The following is a 17,718-nucleotide window of genomic DNA, read 5'->3' on the forward strand; positions in this document are numbered from 1 at the left end:
TCTGATATCCTAGGATTTTTAAAAGTAAAAACCATGTTCTCAAAAATGCCTAGAATATTCTCCTAGAATTCGGTATCTCACATCCACACTTGCTAGCTCTTCTCAATATTGTTCTTCATTAATCTAGTGGCCAATAGTTTGGTAGTCTGCTGATTCAATACTGCATCTGCCATTCTTGGCTAATTTTCAGTTTCAACTTAATCAAATATTCCCCTTTCATTTCCTGATAACGTCAGCACTTCATGGCAACACAGGGACATCTCTGACCGGGTCCTTCTCTCTCTACCACGCAGTCTAGCTGCTCCAATACCCTCTCTCTTGCTCTCATACTCATGATCTTTCTTCATGTCTATTTTTGGTCTTCCTGGCTCAAGCTTCTTTGGGCCACTGAAACACAACCCTCACTCTCTTTCTCTCCCCTCTGGTATGTACGCTGCTGGTAGGAGCCCCCCAGGTAAAAGCTGCTGCAGAAATCCTTTAGTGCTCCTTCCTCAGGAAAACTGATGGCTTCTGGACCACACCTCAGTTTTTAAGCTGGACGACCTTCTGATGGGTTTTAAACTCCGAATTGGATGTGGACATTTTTCTTTCCGATGACAGAATCACTGGAACTTCCCCTTTGCAGTTGCTTCCTTTCCTTAAAGGTAGCTGAATCTTGCTGTCTTTAAAAACCTTTTCTTTCCAAACTTGCCAGCCATGCCGACCGTCATTAGCGCCTCTGTGGCCCCACGGACAGGGGCTGAGCCCAGGTCCCCAGGGCCCATTGCCCAGGCAGCCCAGGGCAAGGGAACGGAGGCAGGGGGTGGAAACCCAAGTGGCATCTACTCAGCCATCATCAGCCGCAATTTTCCCATTATTGGGGTGAAAGAGAAGACATTCGAGCAGCTTCACAGGAAATGTCTGGAAAAGAAGGTTCTTTTTGTGGATCCTGAGTTCCCACCGGATGAGACCTCCCTGTTTTACAGCCAGAAGTTCCCCATCCAGTTCATCTGGAAGAGACCTCCGGTGAGTAGCTGACTGCTTGCTGCTTGGGTTTTTTCCCCTCAGAGAAAACCTCCTACTCAGCACCTCCCCCCAGCACAGCTCCTGGGGGCACGGGGCACTGGGTGGGGAGGATCCTGGAGCAGCTCCATGGGGCTCTGTCCTCAGCGGAGGAGGGCTCGTTCTCACTCCTTGCTCTCTTTCTGAAAAAAATCTTGTTCTTTTACGAAAGCAATTGGAACTCAATTTAATTCACCCTATAAAAAGGAAATATTCCTTTCCCAGAACAGATTCCAAACTGGAATATCCAAACAACTTCCAAAATTCTGACCTGGAGAGGAGTCCAGATCTACTCTCTGTTGGGTGTCCTGCATCTTATTAGGATTTTTTTCACTCTCTCACTGGAGGGTGAAAATTGTGATGCTCATTTTAGTTTGCCAGTGGCCATGTTGTTCTTAAATACGCAGTCCTGAAAAGAAGAGAGTGGCAGCGAAGACTACTTTTTCAAGCACAAAATGTTAGGATTAGAAGGAGAAGCCCTAGCCATCATTTGTCGTCACCTCCTGAATGAGGAAATAAAGACACACCACAGCGAAGCCTATTCGACGCGCATGACAGCCTGGATGAACACCCTTTCTCTCTTAATGGTCTTCCAGTCTCTGGCTTCCATGTACAGTGATCTACCAGAAGGCAAGTCACATTTCCCAAGCTTCCTTCTCTGATCACACCTCTGGCATGACACTTTCTTTAATTCAATAAATATTTTTGAACATCTTCTAGAGCCAGAAATCAGGCAAGCAACTGAGGAGTCAGCATAAATAAGAAAAACAAAAATTCCTGCTCTCCTGCAGCCAAGAGTCCCGAGGGCAAGACATGCTTTGAACAAGACGGATAAGTTTCAGGAGACAACGTTCAGGGTGCTATGGGGTCAGAAGTCAAGGAGAGTTAACCTAGGTCAGAGAGAGAGAGAGCCCCTCCTGAGGAACCCATGTTTATCTGAATGCTGTTTATTAGCTTCATCAGGTTAAACTGGATAAGCTTCACTGTGGTGTGTCTTTATTTCCTCATTCAGAAGGTGAGGACAAATGATGGCTAGGGCTTCTCCTTCTAATCCTAACATTTTGTGCTAGAAAAAGTAATCTTCGCTGCCACTCTCCTCTTTCCAGGGCTCCATATTTCAGAACCACAGGGCCACTGGCAAACCTAAAAAGAAGCACTGGGGCCTGGTGCTATTCATGAGCCATGTGTTTCTTTTTAACCTGAGATGAAATAGCCAGCAACCCTGTCTTCACGCTGTGTGTTCCACAAGGGCCCCACTCCCCCCCTGCTGGTTCTGTGGTCAGGTCCATGACTGTCCTGGGGGCCCTCGGTTTAGAAGAGAGGATTGGAAAGAACTTCATTCCCCAATCCAGTCACTGCCCTGCTGCCAGGGCACTGGAACACATCACATCCCTGCTGAAACATCTTCAACAACACCGCTCTCCCTATGCCCCGCCCGCAGGCCTTGAGATCAAACTCCCTACCTGGGGGAATGCCTCTGCCCCAGCCAGCCCCGCCTCCCTGTCCATCTCTCCTGCACCCTCTCCCCTGGACCCTGACACATGCAGCTGCTCTCTTGTCCCAAGTCGTCTCGTACCTCTCAGCCTTTGCTCCTGCTGTCTGTCATGCCCTTCTTGTTTTTATCTGCTTTGTTCTTCCTTACCCTCGCTGTAAAACCCTGCTCAGGTATCACTTCCTTCCAGCTTTCTCACGCCCATTCCCATCAGCTGAGAGGGGGAGCGTTCTCATTCCTCTTCGGAGCCCCTCACCCAGCAAGCACCTGGCCCACAGTAGGCACTCAGCTGCTGGTGGTGAATGAAAACCCACATCACAGACCATTGACCTCTGAGAGAGGACAGTCCTGTGTTCCAACCTAACAGTTCCTAAAAAGCCTTTTCTAACAGTACTGCAGAGACAAAAACCCAAAAAACTTACAAATACTGCTCTTAGTGAAATTGTTGGTGGATTTTAGCCTTAGAACTTAGACCTACACATTCATTAAAATGCTTTAAATGGGTCTGTTATGCTCTAGGCCCTAGATGGGTCCCGAAACAGTCATTGTTAGTGTGAAAGGAAGGCCGTGAGAAGCTTTGTCCTAAATTGTGCTCCCACCACCACTACCCCAAGTCCGGAAATTTGTACTGTCTCTAAAGGTCCAGACAGCAAAGCCCACTCTCTGTTAAAATGTCCCTATTTTCTCTGAGGTTAAGTTTGGGGGAACACTGCCTCTTGGGCTCATTGGTATAAGCTAGAATACAGAATTAGAGATGGTCAGCCTTGGAATATCTTGGAGATGTGGTCCAGCCCCTTCACCTACAGGTGCAGTGATAAAGGTCCAGAAAGGGCATGTGACTTATCTACAGTCACACAGCAATGAGATTGAGACTGAACTGCTGCGTTGACTATAATTTTCTGAAATGTAAAGCACTTCTTGGAGACATAAGTTTTCCGTGCATCTCATAGATGTAGTGACCTTTGTCAGGCTCAGACAGTCTGAAAAGGGGACTGTATCCTATGAGAGGACCTTCCTGCTTTTACTATCAAAAGTGCAGAGTCAGTCAACACCAATTTGAATTTTTATTCACAATCAAGTAATGCTTATTACAATCAGGTGGTGATGATGATTTCCTCAGGACGAACTATGATTCTAGTTAAGATAAACGGCTGCGCGTCAACCTTTTCCTCTTAAAAGAAGAGAGACACAGGCCACCGCACCCTCCTGCAATCTCTCCTCACCCTCGCACTGGGCACAGCCTCACTGCCTTTCCCCCTCTAATAGAGAGCATCACACACTGAGTGTCCAAACCAATCAATCTGATTTCTCCAGGCTTTACTTACAGCATCTATTTCTAGGATCAGAAAGCAATCAAACCTTACACCACTTCCCCATTGTTAAGCCAAATTTTCTTGATGACAAACCCCCGGACAGAGAAGAACGGCTCTAGAAAGGGCTTCTGGGAGACTGATGACCCTTGCCCAGTATCACTGGGGACAGGTGTGGGGTGAAACCCGTGTTCCATTCCATGTGGTGGGGGCTGCGGTCACACAACATTCCTGGCCTCTGTCCTCTCTCCTCCTCGGGAGTGGGGCGAGCGGGGAGGGTGGGTTCGTAAAGAGAACATGACCTGTGAAGCCCAACACTTTCTTTTTCCTCCTGGGAATAAGCTACCTGCTGTCCCTTGTGGCAAGTTTCCCAAAGGCAGGTCCCTGAGGGGAGTCCTCAGACTCCGAGACTCATACATACTGGTGAAGAGTATGATCACAATTAACCCTAAGAACTCAACACAACGATAACTATTCTAAGTGCTTCCATACGTTAACTCATTTCCTCTTCACAACAACCCTGAGAGATGAGTACTATTATTGTCCCCGGGCATTCTGGCTATAGAAACTGAACTCTTAGCAACAAAATCTATCTAATTGTGGACTTTAGAAGGCAAGATCAGACTTATGAACAATATATGTAGCATTTTCGACTCCCACCTGGCTTACACATTCGTCTCATTTATCCATTGGTTCAAAACTCAGGCACAGAAGTGGGGTGTCATTTACTGGGTTCTCACAAGTCACAAAAGGAACTGGGCTTGTCTTAGGGGTTTGGGTCCCTGGAAGCAGCGGCCCCTGTGAGCTGGAGGTAGAATGGCAGAGCGGGTAAGAGCCCAGTCCTGACTCGAGGTCAAATTCTGACCCTAATACATAACACTTGGGTAGTCTTGATCACGTACTGTTCTCTTTGCCTGTCACAGATTCCCCCATCAGAAAAATGAGGAATGATCCTAATAAAAGGACCCATCTCACAAGGTTGTTGTGAAGATTGAGTTAATCCACACCAAAGACTTACAGGTGCCTGGCACGTGGGGGAGTGCCCATGAATTTAAAATGCTCCCAATATGACTGGATGTGCAGCCTCTAAAAAGGGCAATGTCAGAAACATCTTTCCAGCTTCATTTGCGTCTAGACCAACAAGATACTAGTCACAGTAATGTATTTGAGTACTTTTTGCCTGATCTAAATGAGGCAGTCTGCCTACCGTGAGGATTTATGTGTGACCCATCCCCTGTGGGCAGGCAACTGCTTGTCCTTTTGGCAATGCCAGTCTTCCCCCATCAAATACAAAATTGCATTTGTGAAATGTGAGTGCATCATGGGAGTGTGAAGGTGACCACATAATGGGGGATCACAATGCCCTGGGGAACATGGCTGCTCACTCAGCGACTGGCTTTAACAACCTCGGGACTAAGGAGGCAAGCAAGTGTTCCCATTTCCCCATCTGCTTTTGCCTCGTGCATTCCAGGTTATTTCTCCATACCCTCCTGCAATCACTGCTAAAATCAGGGACAACTTAGATCCCTTTTGCTTTTGGAGGGGAGAGGCATGAGGGGCCAGCTGCAAGACCTTGTGCATCTGGTGCCCTCCTTACCCTTGGGAATGTGGGATCCCCAAACCACTCCACAATGACCCAGAGGCCCATCAGGGAATTCTCCCTTGGGAAGCAGCATCTCCCTTCCTGGTGCCATTGCCCTTCCTGGTCCCTCTGCCTTCTAGGCCAAGGCCCTTCCACAGGCAAGTTGACTCACATCCTCTTGTGGCGTAGGGCACGAAGGTTCTGTGTGGTGCAGACCCTCCAAGTCAGCTCAGCTCACTAAGGCCTCCAGCAACAGGGACTGGCAACATGTTACTGAGCCTCCTTTGTCTCTGGCCCTAGATAGAGTTTCCTTTCAGTAAATTCCATCTCATTCCAGCTCCACCCTAACCTGGATCCCAGAGAAGGAGGGGTCAACTCTATTTGGGAGCCAGGTTAAGTCAGACTTCAGGTTAAACTGCACTTGATGGATTCAGCCTCAGTGTCTCTCGGCTCTGCCAGGAGAGGTTATAGCCTCTTTGGGCCTCCCATTCACAGCTGAGCTCCAAACTGCATCATTGACATACTACTATCGCTCTTCAGTTGCTCTTCAAGTCTGACTCTGAGACACCATGGACTGAAGCCCATCAGGCTCCTCTATCCATGGGACTTCCCAGGCAAGACTATTGAAGTGGGTTGCCATTTCCTTTTCCAGTGGATCTCTCCAACCCAGGGAGCAAGTCTGTGTCTCCTGCTTGGCAGACAAATTCTTTACCGTCTGAGCCACCCAGGAACCCCTCATTGACATACAGCCACCTCTAATTTATCCCTTCAGCTCTTCCCCTAGGAAATCTGTTTTCCCTTCCTCCTCTGCCCTCTAAGCTCCTAAGGCTGACAGCTGGGACTCTGCATTTTCCCTGAGCCACTTTCTGCTCAGCTATCTTTATTTTCACTGGCTCTTGGGAGTTGGGGAAATTAACCACCTTCCCCTGATCTCCAGATCTAATGCTCTAAAATTTGCTGGCAGTAGCTGGGCCTCTAGCCATAGGCTGCCCAATTAGCTTTTCTTCTCAAGTCCTGTTCCCATGCCATCTATTCAGAGCCCGATCCTTTGCCAGTTCAGAGCTGGGTCTCAGCTTCACCCACCTATCTCTGGTGTATGCCTTCCCTCTAACCTGTTATTATTATTACAGCCCCATATCCAATTGTGCTTTGCCCTGTTATTCTAACCTGGCTCTCAGCCTTGCTCTTCTGCTGCCTTGGGTCAGCTAGTTCCCTCTGCCTAGACCTGAGGAAACTTCTTTCCCAGAAAGACAGAAGTCCCTTTGTACTCTGAACAGGCAACTTTGTCTCCTTATAGTTCCAAACCTGGAAATTTCTTGAATTACACTCTTTTTAAGGATAGAGTTTAGATAAGTTTTCCAAGCTGTAATTTATTATGAACCGTCTTTCACCAGGTCTAGAAGATTCTGATGCTGGTACTTTATTGATCTTATCAGAGGGTATTCCCGGAAGGTCACAACCGCCATGCAGATGAATGCAATTGAAGGAAGTTTCTAATGTAAGATGCGTGACAATTTCAGGAATATTAAAATATGGGGGGGGGGGGGAAGTGCCTTTAGAATAGAGAAATAAGACAAATAAGACCCCTTTTCTCCTAAACTCAGAGTTCTGCCATCCCCTTCATACTCCTCTTCCCAAACCATTTCTTTCTCCTGGGCTCCTATCAGCCTGAATCCAACCCCTGAACCTGGACTTTGCTGCTGTCTCTCTGACATGGTCTCCTGCCCCTTCCCAAGTCCCCACTATCCAGGCAGAACTAACTTCTCCCTGTCCCAAGTTGTTACAACAGACAAAATTTTAAAATAAAATAGGACTTCCCTGGTGGTCTAGTGGGCTTCCCTGGTAGCTCACATGGTAAAGAATCCACCTGCAATGCAGGAGACCTGGGTTTGATCCCTGGGCTGGGAAGATACCCTGGAGAAGGGAAAGGCTACCCACTCCAGTATTCTAGCCTGGAGAATTCCATAAACTGTGGTCCAGTAGTTAGAGATCCACGCTTCCAGTGCAGGGGTCACGGGTTCAATCCCTGGTTGGAGAACTAAGATCCCACATGCTGCATGGCACAGTAAAAAACTAAACTAAAATAAATCATTTCATTCTTCAGGTTAGGTCTTGTTACCACCACAAAATTATCTTTGATATTCTATACATTTTTATCCAAATGTGCTTTTATATGTGAATCCTCAGCATGGCTGAATCTTCAGCTTCTCTCTTCAAGAAGAAAACGCCCAAGGAAAATGTAGGAAGATTCTTGTAATCACAGGAAGGGGGCTGGACATGTTTGTTTTCTGGGGGAGAAAAAGAAAAAAAAAAAAGTTGATTTACTTACAAGAGAAAGGAGAGCTAGAAAAGAAACCAAAGTGGGGTGGGGGAAGCAACAAGGTAGGAGGTTTCCCCTGCCAGGGTCATCCCCTCCTTGACCTGAACCTCAAAGATCCCTTTATTGATGAACTTATGAAATGCTGTAGGCAAGTATGTGACTTTTCTCGGTAAAGGATAGAAGTTAGTGTTTAGGTTTTCACAGGTTGTATTGGGCCAGCATACCCGCAAATCAGAATGTGGAAAGCACAGGAATGGGGAAAGGAGAGAAGGAGAAAGAAGCAAGTGGGGGCAAAGAGGACCTGATCTCTCAGAGGCTGTGAATGGGGGTTCAAGATCTCTAAGGAACCACAAGGACTCAGCTCACACCTGGGAAGCATTCTACTTAAAAAAAAAAAAAAAAAAAAGCTGACACTTCTTTACCATTTTCATCCAAACTTCAGATTTAAATAATCACGATAGAACTTTCAGAAGTGTACTATATACCCCCAGAGCACCAGGAATATATAGTATATATTATACAGGAGTATAAAAACTGCTATAAAAAACTTACAAATCACAGAATTGAAAATGTTTGGAAATGACTGCTTTCCACCAGTCCAGGTAGAGGGGCTCCTTTCCTGATGTTAAGGTTTTGAAGGCAAAACAAAGTCCCCATCTCCTTCCTGCATTAAACTTTCACAGTCTGGAAGTTCATCCTTATTTCTAGCCAGAACTTTTCTGGCCACAATTTTAGCACATTATATCCGACTCTGACCCAGCAGACAGTGAAAGAGAGTCATCTGATTTCCTCTATGTTGTAATTCTCCCTATTTGTGAATAATGCCATCCTTCCTTTAGTTGCTTCAGATCAAATCGTCATAAAATTCCTCTGACTCTAAAGGAATGTGGTTTTTCCCTCCCTGGAGATGTCAATGCTGTGATCCAGGATTAGTTGACCCATAGGACTTCTTTATCTGTGAATTCACCTACTCACTGAAATTCATCTGTAACCCCTAAGTCAATATCCATAGGGCTCCTTCAATCATTTGCTGACAAGTGTAGGGCAGTGAAAAATTTGTCTCCCTTCATACACATTCCTAGCTGAAGTCAGACAAGGTGACCCTCTGCATGGTAGTTTCAGCTCTCAGACTGTAAACAAGAGTCCTTCTCATAGTCTGTTTGGTGTTACGTTTTGTCACATTTCTGTACTTTTTATTGATGAGTTCTCTTTTAAAATCCACCCCCCCCCCATGTGCTGTACTGAAGGACTATTAAGTGTTCTAAAGCGCAAGAAGGTTAGATGTGTCTTCAGGAGAAAATACGTATATTAGATAAGCTTCGTTCAGGCATGAGCTATGGTGCTGTCAGTTCAATGTTAATGAATTAATAACACATATTACATAAAGTGTCTTTAAACAGAAATACACATAAAATAAGTTTGTATATTGATGGGTTGATGAAAATCTTGTGATCAGAGACTCCCAGGAACCTAATACTGTATTTCCACCAAGTATGATGGCTCAATATTCACTAACTGAACATTCACAGTAAATTTATAGAACGTAACTACCATGAGTAATGAGAATCAACTCTCTTCCTCTGTTCTCCCTATTCCTGAGGATCACAGCTTGAAATAATACCCTATGAACAGTGTGATCAGTAGGAAACTCTGCAACATATTTTAATCCATTGCAGTCATTATTCTTTTTGATGTTCAAATTGTCCCATCTTCAGACACTGTTGCCTGTTATCACTTGACATGACACCATTCATCTTCAAATGCTTCCTTGTTTTCTGGCCACAACAAAAAGTCCCAGGCTCGTCTTGTACATTTCTTGCTCTAGAACCTGGAATGAATCATTTCTTTCAGGAGCCTGGTTCCTTTCAGTCTGAACTGGAGTTAAAGAAAAGGAGTGAAATGCAGAACACAGCTGACCACTGACTTCCTAGGACCCAGGGCTTGCCCTTTCCATCAGCACCTGGATTTGGAAGCTTTCTGACAACTTGTGGGGACACTGGAGGTCTCTTGCTCTAATGACGGCTGCCACTGCCCATCACTGCTAAAATTAACACTCTACCCTGTGTGACTTCCCTACCTGGGGGGTCACATGACCAGAGTTACTCAATTCTGAAAGGAAGAAATCCTAGTTTGGCACAAAATAGATTTACTCCATTCCAGCGTGAGAAGAGAAGGAAGAGAGGGACCCTGAGGCTGTGTGCAGTGCGCACTCTGTCCCTGGGTCTAGGACTCAGTCACTGGGCAGCTGCTTCTCTCAGGATTAGTATCTTTCCAGTGAACCTGGCTGGGAGGAGGTCTTCTTGTAATCTATTTTAGTGTCATCATCTGTCAGACAGTTTAGAGAGAAGTTGCATCACTGGACTAGCCACAAAGAGGAAGAATTAGGGGCATGGTTCAGAGTGGTTAAGTCAGATGGATTTAGAAGCAAACAGACCTGGTCTGAACCCTGACTCTGTCCCTAGCAAGTCACATAAAGTTTCCAAGCTTTTAGTCTTTTCTATAATGCAGATAGTGATACTCCATAATCAAATGGCTATCTGAGCCAGTATCCATAAAGTCCAAGTAGGTGCTCAGGTAAGCCAGCAATTACTATCAGGAGAGACAGCAAAGGGAGTGCACATGCTTTCAAATCAAAGAAACTGCATTCATATCCCAGCTCCACCTCTTACCAGTGTGACCTCAGGTAAGTTACTGACCTTTCCCAGGTCTTGATTTCCTCACCTGTGAAAAGAAAATCAAAGTTCCTACTTTCTTAGAGTTGTTGTAAGGATTAAATGAGATACTGTATATGACTTGCTCAGCACAATGAATCAAGAAGTACTGATGATGGTAATTGAAAGTCAAAATGAGGTACCCAATTGAGAGTCAGCCCTCTCTCTAAGGAGAAAATCAGTCATCACAGTGCCATCCTGGAGTGCAGATGGGGACCATGAGTTTCAGTGAAAGTGACAATCCTATAAATAACTTTTAGGACTGCTTCCCATTATGTCCCATAAGACAGTAGCTTTTCCCAGAAGTCATAATGTGGACAGGACTTTAGACATCATAGGAGGAATAAGCTGAAATAACTCAGCAGTATTATGCTGCAAATGGGAGGGACAGAGACAGAAATAGCCAAGAAACGTATGAGACGATGCATTTTGTTGATTATGAATAAGGAAGAGAATTGTATATAACTCATGTAGTTCTTGAACATTTGTTTTCTTTATTGTTTTTGTTGTTTAGTCTCTCAGTCATGTCCAATTTTTGGGACACCATGGACTGCAGCATACCAGGCTTCCCTGTCCATCACCAATACCTGGAGCTTGCTCAAACTCATGTCCATTGAGTCGGCGATGGCATCCAACGATCTGATCCTCTGTGGTCCCCTTCTCTTCTTGCCTTCAGTCTTTCCCAGCATCAGGGGCTTTTCTAAGGAGTCAGTTCTTCACATCAGGTAGCCAAAGTATTGGAGCTTCAACTTCGGCATCAGTCCTTCCAATGAATATTCAGGACTGATTTCCTTTAGAACTGACTGGTTTGACTTCCTTGCTGTCCAAGGGACTCTCAAGAGTCTTCTCCAACAGCACAGTTCAGAAGCATCAGTTCTTTGGTGCTCAGCTTTCTTTATGGTCCATGATACTGATTTGTTCATGCAGTTAGCAGATCTTAGGTCAGGTATTGTGTGATGCACAATAAATAAGATGTGCCTCTGCAATAACAACAAAAAGAATCCACACATCCACACATGACTACTGGAAAAACCATAGCTTTGAATAGACAAATCTTTGTTAGCAAAGTAGTGTCTTCTTTTTAATATGCTGTCTAGGTTGGTCATGGCTTTTCTTCCAAGGAGCAAGCATCTTTTAATTTGAGGGCTGCAGTCACCATTTGCAGTGATTCTTGAACCCAAGAAAATAAAGTCTGGCACTGCTTCCATTGTTTCCCCGTCTATTTGCCATGAAGTGATGAGACCAGATGCCATGATCTTAGTTCTCTGAATGTTGAGTTTTAAGCCAGCTTTATCACTCTCCTCTTTCACTTTTCATCAAGAGGCTCTCTGGTTCTTCTTCACTTTCTGCCATGAGGCTGGTGTCATCTGGGTATCTGAGGTTACTGATATTTCTCCCAGCAATCTTGATTCCAGCCTGTGCTTCATCCAGCCCAGCATTTTGCATGATGTACTCTGCATAGAAGTTAAATAAGCAATGTCACATGCACAACCTGTCATACTCCTTTCCCAATTTGGAACCAGTCCATTGTTCCATGTCCAGTTCTAACTGCTGCTTCTTGACCTGCATACAGATTTCTCAGGAAGCAGGTAAAGCGGTCTGGTATTCCCATCCCTTTAAGAATGTTCCACAGCTTGTTGTGATTCACACAGTCAAAGGCTTTGCCATAGTCCATAAAGCAGAAGTATATGTTTTTCTTGAATTCTCTTGCTTTATCTATGATCCAGTGGATGCTGGCAATTTGATTTCTGGTTCCTCTGCCTCTTTTAAATCCAGCTTGAACATCTGGAAGTTCTCAGTTCATGAAGCCTAGCTTGGAGAATTTTGAGCATAACTTTGCTGGCATGAGAGATGAGTGCAATTGTGTGGTAGTTTGAACATTCTTCAGCATTGCCTTCCTATGGGATTGGAATGAAAACTGACCTTTTCCAGTCCTGTGAACACTGCTGAGTTTTCCAAATTTGCTGGCATATTGAGTGTAGCACTTTAACAGCTTCATCTTTTAGGATTTGAAAAGGCTTAGCTGGAATTTCATCACCTCCAGTAGCTTTGTCTGTAGTGATGCTTCCTAAGGCCCACATGACTTTGTATTCCAGAATGTCTGGCTCTAGGTGAGTGACCACACCATAGTGGCTATCTGGGTCATGAAGATCTTTTTTGTACAGTTCTTCTGTGTACTCTTGCCACCTCTTCTTAATCTCTTCTGCTCTGTTAGGTCCATACCATTCCTGTCCTTTATTGTGCCCATCTTTGCATGAAATATTCCGTTGGTATCTCTAATTATCTTGAAGAGATCTCTAGTCTTTCCCATCCTATTGTTTTCCTCTATTTCTTTGTATTGTTCACTGAAGAAGGCTTCTTTTCTCTCTCCCTGCTATTCTTTGGAACTTTGCATTCAGATGGGAATATCTTTCCTTTTCTCCTTTGCCTTCTGCTTCTCTTTTCTTCTCAGCTATTTGTTGTTTCTTCTCAGACAACCATTTTGCCTTTTTGCATTTCGTTTTCTTTGGGATGGTTTTGATCACCACCTTCTGTACAATGTTATAAGCCTCCATCCATAGTTCTTCAGGCACTCTATCTATCAGATCCAATCCTGTGCGTTTATTTGTTATTTCCACTGTATAATCGTAAGGGATTTGATTTAGATCAAACCTGAATGGTCTAGTGGTTTACCCTACTTTCTTCAATTTAAGTCTGAATTTTGAAATTAGCTAAGTGAACAATATTTACCCAATTATACTAAAGTAAATACTGATTTTTAATTTCTCTAAAATTTACGACATTATTTTGGGAAGGCGATGGGCAGAGCATAATGTGAGAAACTTAAACCTTATTCCCCCAAGTAGGAACTCCACTGATACTTTCTAAAGATAGTAAATTAAAAAATAGTAGTATAAGCATATTATTTTAAAACATAGAGGTAAATACCAGAAAAAGTAGTTAAAAGAATTAAAAGTGGCTACCTCTGAGGTGAGGGATTTGCAGGGCAAGAGACTGCTCTTCCTCTAGATAACTTTTGTTTGATTTTTTTTAAAACTTTATTCATGTATAAACCAAATAAAAATAAAATTATTTCTTTAAAAAAAAACTGACCTCAAAAAGTATTTTGAGGAAATTCCCAGGCAGTTCAGGGTTAGATCTTCAGGCTTCCACACTGCAGGGGGCACAGTTTTGATCCATGGTCTGGAAAATCCAACGGACGGAGGAGCCTGGTAGGCTGCAGTCCATGGGGTCGCTCAGGGTCGCACTCAACTGAGCAACTTCACTTTCCCTTTTCACTTTCGTGCAATGGAGAAGGAAATGGCAACCCACTCCAGTGTTCTTGCCTGGAGAATCCCAGGGATGGGGGAGCCTGGTGGGCTGCCGTCTCTGGGGTCGCACAGAGTCGGACACGACTGAAGCGACTTAGCAGCAGCAGCAGGGAATTAAGATCCCACATGCTGCTGAGCATGGCCAAAAATAAAAAATAATAACAATAAACTTAAAAAATAATAATAAATTTTAAAAATTATTCTGAGCTACTATAGTATCCTGTAAAACTAATGCCATAGTTTCAAACACTAGTGAATGTAGAATTTCCACGTGTGTTTATTTAAATTGCAGAGTCCCTGACCCCTTCCAAGAGGATCTGAATCCTTAAGTCTGGGGAGAGCCCTGGGAATCTGCATTTTTAACTGGCATCCCAGGTGCTTCTGATGTAGGTAGTCTTTGGACCACACACTGAGAAACACATAGTAGATGAAGACTGATGAGCCTGCACAAATGGACAGGGAGATGCATCCTCCTGATGGACAAGCTGACAGAACAGAGTTTCCACCCGGGCCAGCTCCTTGCACTCACACTCGAACTGCCCGTTTGAGCATGGTGAAATTTTTAAAAAGCTGAGATTTCTTCTGAGTATAATTCTGACACACATTTATCCTCCTTCCGGGTCCACCACGTTCTCTGCCTCAAAGGTCTTGAACTCACAACAGTGTATATCAGTTCACAGCCACTGGAACCCACTTTCACCGGGATTTTCATCTGAGGTCAAGCTACCTACCCTCTAGGTTCCTCTCACAGATTAGAGTTCTGAAATGGTCAGTCAAGGTCTTTGGGGGGATGGGGCAGGGACATCAGGAGAATGAAGGCTTCATTAACCTCAGACAATGGCCCAGAGCAGATTCCTCCTATGCATTCAGCAGCCTGTATAGGATTAGTGTATACAGCATGTTTCGAAGGCCCCATGCTATATCCCATTGGCCGCCAGTGTTAAAGGCCTGAATGCCTTTTGCTGAGGCAGGGTAAGCCTCTCTGTAACTATATTTTCTCTTTTTAAAGGAAGAATCCCAGCAAGGCTGATGGAGGTAGCCTGAAGGTCTGTAGGCCTTGTGGCCTCTTCTGGGGCTGTCCCTGGCTCTCTTGCTCCCCTTGCCGGCTCCCTGTCTGACTGGCATGGTGTTGCCCCTTGACCGTGGGCTCAGGGGCCTCCAGCCAAAGCTGCTGACTCTGACCACGGCCTTTCTCTGGGCTGTGTTCATTTGCATTGCGCTGCTGAGGGCGGAGGAGCTATATAGGCTCCGGCCCATTCACGGGAGGATTAGGCCTGGACCGAGGGCGCAGCAGGAAAGAGGCCACAGAGAAGGCCCAGCTCCACTCCCTGAGCGGTCACCATGCCCTACCTGCTGCCAGGATTCTTCTGTGACCGTGTGATCCGTGAGAGGGACAGGAGAAACGGAGAGGGCACTGCCACTCAGCCCATCAAGTATGAGGGGCAGGATTTTGTTGTTCTCAGACAACGGTGCCTGGCTCAGAAGTGCCTCTTTGAAGACCGTGTGTTCCCAGCAGGCATCCAATCCCTGGGCTCCCATGAGCTGAGCCAGAAAACCAAGATGAAGGCCATCATGTGGAAAAGGCCAAAGGTAGGGATAGGAGGGATAGGGCAGGAGACAGCTCCTGGGGACGAGAGATCAAGTGGTCCAGAGCCTGAGACCAAAGATCCTGCATCTGACCAATTGGCTTATTAACATATTCCTGCCCCCAAATACTTTCCTGCTTCTTCCTGAAACTGAAGCTGTTGTCTTGTATTTCTGAACTAGAGACTATTTAATACTTTATAAATGCCTGGGATTATAAATATTTTTGAGAGAGCTAATGCATTGACTTAAATTCATAGTAAAACAGTAAGGAATCATTATCACATCTCTTCTCGAGAGCAGATCTTCTGGGGTGGGAAAGTGGAGTGGTGAATAGAATTGGGGCTCACAGTTACAAAAGGAGTTCCATAGAAGGTGGTGAAAAGTTATGGAATAGGAGGCTGCAGGAGGCTGGAGACTTGTCTTCTTAACTGTTTGCCTAAGGCTGGTTCATTAGTGATATGTCACTTCTATTTAAATAAAAAGGTCCGTGCTGACCTTCCACACTCCTTACTGGGAGAAGCAGTTTGCTCAAGGATGCCTTACAGCCCGGCAACTGAAGAGCCTATTTGTTTCAACTGTATTCAGCTACTTTCTGCTTCTCAAAGTGTGGTCTTTGGACTACCTGCATCAGAATCATCTGGGATGCCAGTTTAAAATGCAGAGTCCTAGGGCTAATCCCAGACACATCTATATTTCTGTATTTAACTGACTGTATTTATAATAAGTGAAACATGAATTCATAGTGACTCATACCAAAATATTTCTCTTTGTGTGTGTATGACTTTTATATACTAACTTTTTATCCTTCAACTGTGCTATATTTTTTTATTAGTTCCAGAAATGTTTTTTATCTTTTTGTTATTTGTTCAGGATTTTCTCCATAGACAATTACATCATCTGTGAATGAAGAGTTTATTTCTTCCTTTCCAATCTTTATAAATTTCCTTGTCTTGTTTTATTGCATTAGCTAGGATTTTCAGTATGATGTTGAGTAAGAGTGGTAAGAGCACAGTGGCTGATTCATATTTGACAGAAAACAAAATTCTGTAAAGCGATTATCCTTGAATCAAAAAAATAAATTTTTTAAAAAAGAAAAAAAAGAGTGGTAATAGGAGACATTTTGACTTGTCCCTAATCTGAAGGAGAAAGCATCTCATTTCTCAACATTAAATATGATGATAATTGTAGGTCTCTAAAAAAAAGTACGTTTTCTTTACCAACTTGAGGACATTCCCCTCTGTTCCTTAGAGTCTTTATCATGAATGTGTATTAAATTTTGTCAAATGCTTTTTGTGCATCAATTGATGTGATCATTGATTTTTCTTCTTAGCCTGTTGTGATGATTGGTTTTCAAATGTTGAACCAGTCTTGAATACCTGGAATAAATCCCACTTGTCTGTAGTGTATAATTTCATTTATAGCTTGTTGTTTTTTAGTTACTTTTTTGAGGATTTAGTTTTATTTTCATAAGAGATATTGGTCTGTAGTTTTACTTTGCACTGTCTTTTTCTGTTTTGAGTATTAGGATAATATTGGCCTCATAGAATGAGTTACGAAGTATTCCCTCTGCTTCTATTTTTCTGGGGGGTATTGTAGAAAATTGGTATCATTTCTTCCTTGAATGTTTGATAGAATTCACCAATAAAATTATCTGGATCTGGTGCTTTCTTTTTTGGAGGGTTATTAATCACTGAACAAATGTCTTTAACAGGTGTGGCTGTATTCAGATATCTATTTGTCCTGTGCATGTTTTGATAGTTTGTGTCTTCCATGAAATTAGTATGTTTTATCTAAGTTATCAGTTCCTGTGGTCATAGAGTTATCTGTAGTATTCCTTTCTTACCCTTTTAGTGTCCATGGGATCAGTAGTAGTGATCTCTTCATTTTTGATGTTGGTAATTTGTGTCTTCCCTTTTTTTCCCTTGGTTAGCATGGCTAGAGGTTAATTAATTTTATTGACCTTTTCAAGAACCAGTTTTTATCTTTATTGATTCTCTCTATTGTTTTGCTATTTTCAGTTCCATTGATTCCACTCTTATTATTTCTTTTTTTCTACTTGCTTTGAGCTTAAATTTTTTCTTTCTCTAGTGTCCTAAGGTAGCATATTGGTATTGATATCAGATCTTTCTTCTTATCTAATATATACATTTAATATTATAGATTTCCCTCTGAGCCCTGGTTTCACTGCTTTCCACAAATTTTGACGTTATATTTTTATTTAGTTCAAAATAATTTGTAACTTCTCTTGGAACTTCTTCTTTGACTTGTGTGCTATTTAGAAGTGTGTCATTTAGAAGTGTGTCATTTAATTTCCAAATAATTTGGGGTTTTTCAGTTATTTTATTTTCAGTTATTTTATTATTG

At 43.6% G+C, this 17,718-nt stretch overlaps 1 protein-coding gene across 6 annotated transcripts in view; it reads left to right on the plus strand.

The window, feature by feature from the left end:
• Positions 1–232: 232 nt before the first annotated feature.
• CAPN3 (calpain 3) overlaps positions 233–17,718 on the plus strand; it is a 49,594-nt gene continuing 32,108 nt past the window's right edge. For 2 of the 6 annotated variants that reach the window (XM_020906771.2, XM_020906772.2), the window contains exon 1: positions 240–1,005. In XM_020906771.2, coding sequence (XP_020762430.1) covers positions 697–1,005 — 309 coding nt within the window. In that variant the 5' untranslated portion in view covers positions 240–696. Of the gene's footprint in view, positions 1,006–6,836; positions 6,924–17,718 lie in introns of those variants that run through there. The other 4 variants (XR_011488229.1, XM_020906767.2, XM_020906775.2 and 1 more) reach the window with 4 other exon arrangements.

This window comes from Odocoileus virginianus, chromosome 6 (assembly GCF_023699985.2).
Source record: "Odocoileus virginianus isolate 20LAN1187 ecotype Illinois chromosome 6, Ovbor_1.2, whole genome shotgun sequence".
Lineage (NCBI taxonomy): Eukaryota > Metazoa > Chordata > Mammalia > Artiodactyla > Cervidae > Odocoileus > Odocoileus virginianus.